The 6,773-nt window shown below is 39.9% G+C and overlaps 1 protein-coding gene and 1 pseudogene across 1 annotated transcript in view; one reads left to right on the plus strand and one right to left on the minus strand.

The window, feature by feature from the left end:
* LOC137975369 (uncharacterized) overlaps window positions 1-1,061 on the plus strand; it is a 1,393-nt pseudogene extending 332 nt beyond the window's left edge.
* The window catches only part of LOC137975691 (uncharacterized), a 9,412-nt gene extending 4,898 nt beyond the window's left edge, over window positions 1-4,514 (minus strand). Inside the window, exons 1-2 of the mRNA XM_068822845.1 lie at window positions 4,351-4,514; window positions 2,050-2,160 (exon numbers count right to left, since the gene is read on the minus strand). Coding sequence (XP_068678946.1) covers window positions 2,050-2,160; window positions 4,351-4,473 — 234 coding nt within the window. The 5' untranslated portion in view covers window positions 4,474-4,514. The remainder of the gene's footprint in view (window positions 1-2,049; window positions 2,161-4,350) is intronic.
* Window positions 4,515-6,773: the final 2,259 nt, after the last annotated feature.

A 6,773-nucleotide genomic window follows, 5' to 3' on the forward strand; every position in this document is an offset into this window, starting at 1 on the left:
CCAGTTTGATGGTAAACTTTATGAACAGATCGACGGCGTGGCAATGGGCTCCCCTTTGGGTCCACTCATGGCAAACGCATTTCTCTGTCCTATCGAGGAGAAACTAGATCAAGACAACAAGCTCCCTGAATTTTACAGAAGGTACGTGGACGACACGTTTGCTACGATGAAAAATGTACCAGCAGCAGAGGATTTCTTATCAACGCTTAATAGTTGTCATCCATCCATAAATTTCACCATGGAACTAGCGTCTGATAACAGGTTACCATTTATCGGTATGGAAGTCGTCAAAAAGGGCTGCAAACTGGAAACTAGTGTTTATCGTAAACCAACTAACACTGGCCTACTGCTTCACCACCAAAGCCATGTCGATAAAAGGTACAAGAAATCGCTACTCAAGACCATGTTAAATCATGCGTTCCACCTGTCGTCCACATGGGAGTCTTTGAAATCTGAATGTGATCATCTGAAGGTGATGTTTACTAACCTCAAGTACCCCGACAGCCTCATCAAGTCCACTATCTCTCACTTTTTCACCTCAGTGAGGTCTGAAAACCCTGGAGAGCAAGCTCAATTATCCACCAATGAAAATGCTGTTCACCGAGTGGTTTTGCCTTTTAAAGATCAAAAGTCAACTGACGCAGTGAAAAGGCAATTATCAGATCTAAGCAGCAAAATCGATCACACTCTTCAACCTGTGTTCAAGAGTCGCAAAATATGTGAAGACCTCAAGATGTGTGAGCCCAAACCACCTATAATTAGCCAACAATGCGTTGTGTATAATTACAAATGTGATCTGTGTGATCAGTGCAGAGTATGTCGGCTACACTAGCCGACATTTACACCAACGTATTGACGAGCACCGTTATTCAGCGATCGGCAAGCACTTAAAGAACGACCACGCTCTTGAAACCATCGGCGACCTTTCCAACAATTTTTCCGTTTTAAAGAAGTGCAACGGAAAACTGGACTGTCTGATTTATGAAATGTTATTCATAAAGAAGAAGAGGCCATGCATGAACACACAATCAGATTCCATACGCGCAAAACTATTTATCTAAATTTGTCACTATTTACATGCACACTTTTACGTTTTATCACCTCGCACGGTATATATTAAGTTATCAAACTTTATTTCCTTTTCACTTGAAAATGATGACATGGAGTCATCGAAACGTTGTGTAAAGTTTCTTTCGCTCTTTTTTATCATTAGATGTTTAACTAAATCTAATCTTATTCGAATAATAATAATAATAATAATAATAATAATAATAATAATAATCGTACTCTTCTGCATACTTTCCCGCTTCCTTCGTCATATTATTATTATTATTATTATTATTATTATTATTATTATTATTATGATTATTATTATTATTATTATTACTTCTGTTGCTCGTTGAAGGACTCTCAGTATTGAAAATACTCTTTCTGCCGTAGCAGACGATTGTTGGACAAGGAGAACTTGCTTTACTGTACTGCAGAAGCTCAACGAGGAAGTTGCTCCTCGTGTCTATGTGCTGCAAGTTTTGAGAAGATGGCGTGGCACTGGCTGACGCCATCGCGTTTGTGAATAGCGCGTGAACGGCCTCTGAAAGTTAACGGCTTTCGCGTCAGTTTAGATGCACTCAGTTCATACTTCAGTTACAGAAATCCTTCTCTCAAACCAAAGCAAATTATCTCAATGCCTTTGAATTATAAAATTTTGCATTTAAAATCTTTGCAGTGCAGAAATCTTGATCAAAGTTATGCAAAATGCTAAATAATGCTAGCAAATCTTTTTCCAGAAAAAAAGCGTGAAAAAAAAGCTTGTTTAATCAAATAATGCCAAGATCAAAGAAAATGCTAGCGTATTCTGGAATGGCCTAGGGAGGGCAGGGAAGGAAGGAAAGGGGGGGAGGGGAGGTCGTGGATGATAAATTACCACCATGGTCTAATGATACTGAGCTATCTTCTCCAGTTTTCTGAGGAACTCAGGGGGTGGGACAGATGAAGATGTCAATGTGAGGTAATACTTCAGACTAAAAAAACTTTTGATGTGCCACTTACCTCCCAAAAGCATGACTCGCCCTCCTTGCGCAAGGGTTTACACTTCTTCTTAACGAAGATTGATGATCTCTGACAACATTCATTGCTATTACAATCCTTTTGCGATTTGCACTAGAACACAAATAAAGGGCGAAAAAAGAATCAAGCTGTAGAAGTGGACGCTTTTTGTTGGTTTAAGCCAAATATTACCAGTGAAATGAAATTCTTTATTCCGGCGTTCTTGCACATTTTTACGTACGTACGTTCACCAAAACTAGACAAGTACGAATACAGAGCTGGAGCCTAAATCGGTTTAGACTCCAGTTAAATTATTAAAGGCTGATAAAGGTGGCTCAAACTGGTTTCAACAATTTGGAGGGTGTTATTAGAAAGATTATCTCTACAACACTTTTCACTAAGTGGCAATGTTATGGTGCCATATAAAACACCAATAATTGCTTAACAAGATGCACATATTAATGTGACGTAATAAATTACCATAGCGACAAAAGAACCATCTAAAAACAAACGCCCTATATTTTGTTTAATAAACAATTGTTGCATTCTTGCTTGTTGGATATGAGATGGTAAATAGCCAACGAGGCTCGTAGCGCTGAGTTGGCTATAGCCAGTCTCATATCCAACAAGCAAGAATGCAATAATTTTTTTATTGAATTCCTTAAAGTCCAAAAGTACAAAATACGAGCGAAATCGAAAAATCTTGATAAAGATGCGATGTTGTGTAATACCTGGTAGTCAGACAGACGCAGGCTCATTACAAAAACATGTCTTACCTTTTCGCGTACTTCTAAACGTCGGAATTGATCCAGACTTTTCACAAAAACGTTTATATTTTTTTGCTTTATTCAGAGAGAAATTTCGCTTTCCGGCGAAAATAATTTAGCTTAATCTTTTGCGATATAAGGTCAAACCAAGGTATATCAGCTGATAACCGAGATTGAGTAAACAAATCAGAGCACGAGAAATGCAATAACCGAAGTTGAGAATTTAATAAGTGCTTATATCTCAAAAAAACGATCTCGGTGATCCCAATTTTTTTTATTGCGAGCTGAAAAGTGATCAGCAGGCTAAGATGAAACTCTGCAAAGTTTAAAAATATTCTCTGGAGCGGACTCAGAAAACTTCTGCAGTTCCAGTGTTCCCCGACGCTTAGCAGATTCCCGAACTCGTCAGTCCTTGCAATCAACTGCATGGGTAGATAAAGAAAAACTCGCCTTTTGTTTGATTTTTTTCGCAGCCCTTGTGTAGGCCATTTTCATCACTAGGCCATTTTCGAGTTGCTGCATGCCTCTGTTTCAAAGCGAGTCCTGGTGTACAACCACTCAAATGGAAATAAGTTGCGTATTCTCATGCAAATCAAACTCATCATTCCCTTACAATAGTTGAGCACCAAGACTCACTTCGAAACCGAGAAAAACAGCAACTCAATGGCCCATTGATTTCACGGTGAGAAACTGGGCTCGATCTTGTTACGTCATCCGGATAAAGAAATATCCGGATTCGGCGTCCACACGGTTCCGGATTCATATCGGATTGAAAAATATCCACTCTGGAGAGCGTATTCAAAAAGTTGCGGTCGGATTCGCCAGCGAATTCGCCGGATACGTGTGGACGGAAGGCGTAACCGGTAAGGAAAAACTGCGGATTCAAAATTTATTAAAGTGTCAACTGTGTTTTAATAGCGCTGGGCTCCAAATGGGAACACTGTACAGAAAACCAATCAAATCAAAGCAAAGCAACTCATATCAAAGCGTAGGTTGGTTTTTGAGAAGAGAGTCAGGAGAGGGATAAACCAGGAGATTTTTCCGCGAGGAAGACCTCCCGGGGCAATGTAGAGAACCAACAAAGTCAACCGATATGTCATGACAATTCTGAAAATCGAACCCGGCGACATTGATAGGGCGTTTCGAGTGTAATTTAAGATAGATTTCTACTGTTGCGTAAATTTTACGAAGGTTACACACGTGTATGGCTTTACGTGCGTAAGTAAAAAACAAGAGATTGTATGAACGTCAATGTATTAAACGTCAAAGTTGAACCGCTCTCAAGTTTTACGTTAAACGCAAGCCGTTCAGAGAATCTCTTGTATTTTATTTACGCACGTAAAGGCAGTCAAATTGACGTGCGTAACCTATGTAAAATCAGTACGCGACGGTGGTAATCTAGTTAGGCCTGGTCAACTTAGTCTGTAAGAAATGAGCCAAATGGTCGCTAAAGAGAAGCGTAAGCGTTGGCCCCGAAGTTACTGATTAATTTTGCTCTTAGCAATTTTCCAGCCGCAAAAATGGCTAAATTAATTACCGCTTTCAAATGATGTCGTGCATCGTCTTGAAAGTCCTCATCTTCGAAGAAATCTTCATCTGGGAGGGATTCGACTACAAGCACCACCGCCAAGAAAAGTCCAAAAAGAGTTGAAAATTTCATGTTGTCGAGTCGCAGGAACAAGAATAGAAAGTGGTTGATGCCAAAAGGTGAAACGAAGCTTTTATTTTCTATTTTGAATTTCAATTACCTTGCAGTAGCCACCTTGGAAAGCTGGTACAACATACGTACACTGAACACAGCAAACAAAACTCCATTTTATGCAAAACCTTAGCTGTAAAAGTAAATGAAAACATTTAATTTTCTGCGAAAAAGGAAAGCCCATTCAAACTTCTGAGGAAATGTAGAACACAGAGCGCTTCGTTCTCGCCATTTTTGTTGCCACTTGATAAAGTTAATGATTAAATCTAGAGAAGCGAAGTGGATAGCTGATTTCTCTTAACGACCACTTAACTTGCTAGTTGTTACAAAAGCAAACAATATCAAAGAATTCAATATGATTAATTCCGTCAAGGAAAACAAGTGTAAAACAAGTGTAAAAACATTGCAATGCTAAGAATATAATGCAATTCATACATTTAACCTGTGACTATTCAGCTGTAGAATTGTAAAAATAATGGTTGTGGTTCTTTGAATGCTTAAAAGCCAATTTCAATGTTATATGCTGAACCAGTTTTAACAGATGCTGTCCATTTTCACAGACCTTAAAAGTGATAATTTGAAAAAATCAATATCAATTGTGTGGAAGCTTTTTACTCTCTAGCCGTGAAAGACACAAGAGAGCCTGAGCAAATCTGAAATAACATGATTCAAAGCACGCCACTGATCTATCTGAATGCCGGCGCTGACGACTAGTATTGTTGGTTACTAAATTTAAAAAGTGTTTTTTTTTTCCGTGACTGGGAAGAAAATTTACCACTGATATTAAAAGTTAGAGTAACCACCAACTTCGTTCCCAGGGTTCTCTCCTACTCGTCCACCGGAGAACCCTGGGAACGAGGTTGGAGTAACCACATGCTAGGACTAATACGAACTTGAGGCCGGCGATAGCTTGCTGCTAAGTGATACTAAATCTTTAAGAAATACGTGAAACTACATTACGAGGAACTACTACGTAATGTGCTTAGATTGTTTGCCTTGGATATTCCATGGTCACGCTTACAAACGCTTACTTGCGTCTTTATTTTTACAACCACCGATCACCGGTGGCTCAGTTGGGCTGTCCCGCGGGAGGTCGTGAGTTCGACTCCGGCCGGACAAACACTCAGAATCTTAAAATAACTGAGGAGAAAGTGCTGCCTTTGTAATTACATCCGCAAATGGTTAGACTTACAAGTCTTCTTGGATAAGGACTATAAGCCGTAAGCCTAGGCTCGATATCCGCCGCTCACTCGAGTTCGGGTATCCTCCCCGACAAGAGACGACTGGACGCGTGAGCGATAAGTTGTGTCTGTGACGTAAATTCAAAAACACCGATTTTAACAAAACAATAATTACATAACAATGCCTAAAACGTCTCTGCGAAGTTTCCAGATGATACGAGCTTGAGTTTGTGGTTAAATGATCAATGTGAGTTTGAATTCATCCTGCGAATCATCAAAAAAATCTTCGGCCGCCTCAGCTCTCGGTCGACCTCATCGGCCCCCTCGTTTTGCCACCAATAAACTCATCAGTACTTTCAATTGATCTTGAGGAATTTTACTTGCTCTTACATTAGCGAAGTCTGAGGAGAAAATTGCAATAGCAATGGACTTGAAAGCCGTATTTTGACCTTGGCGCCAACTGGAAAATCAGTGAAGTTTCCGAACTCAGGCGGTAGAAAACGACACAATCCCCTTTCTCCAGCTTCTCGAACACTTTTCGTTGTCGAAATCTTGGATGTTTCCTACCTTAAAAGCACTGTAAACCTCGAACCGGCCGGATCAAAGAATACCTTCGCAGCCAAAAAATATAATTATGCCAGATCGATTTGTGCAGGCGAGTTTATGTCCCGAACAGCGGCTGGTAATCGAGCCTACCGTAAGCCCCGTCTCACAAATATCTTCCATGTTTATAATAATGTAAGTTCTCTGTGGGATATTAACGCCACACACTGTTCGAAAAGAGTAGGGGATGCGGTTCCCGATGTTGTGACTGTCCTCTCTGAGTGTGTTATTTCCAGAAAAAGTGGCTGGCTTGGCGTAATGTCTCTAAAAAGGCTTGTGGTGTATGAGGCCACTGAAGCAAAAGCAACCATAAGTCAAAAGGACTTTGCCGAGTGCTGGGACACGTAGATGTAGATGTTTTCTGCTGCATTTTTTCGCCCTTATTTGTATGCAAATAGCGCAATAATATTTCATTCATAATATTCGCATGAAAGTGAAAAGGATCGAAAATTCGTTTTTTTTTCTCACTAACATTAA

Source organism: Montipora foliosa, chromosome 11 (assembly GCF_036669935.1).
Source record: "Montipora foliosa isolate CH-2021 chromosome 11, ASM3666993v2, whole genome shotgun sequence".
Classification (NCBI taxonomy): Eukaryota; Metazoa; Cnidaria; class Anthozoa; order Scleractinia; family Acroporidae; genus Montipora; species Montipora foliosa.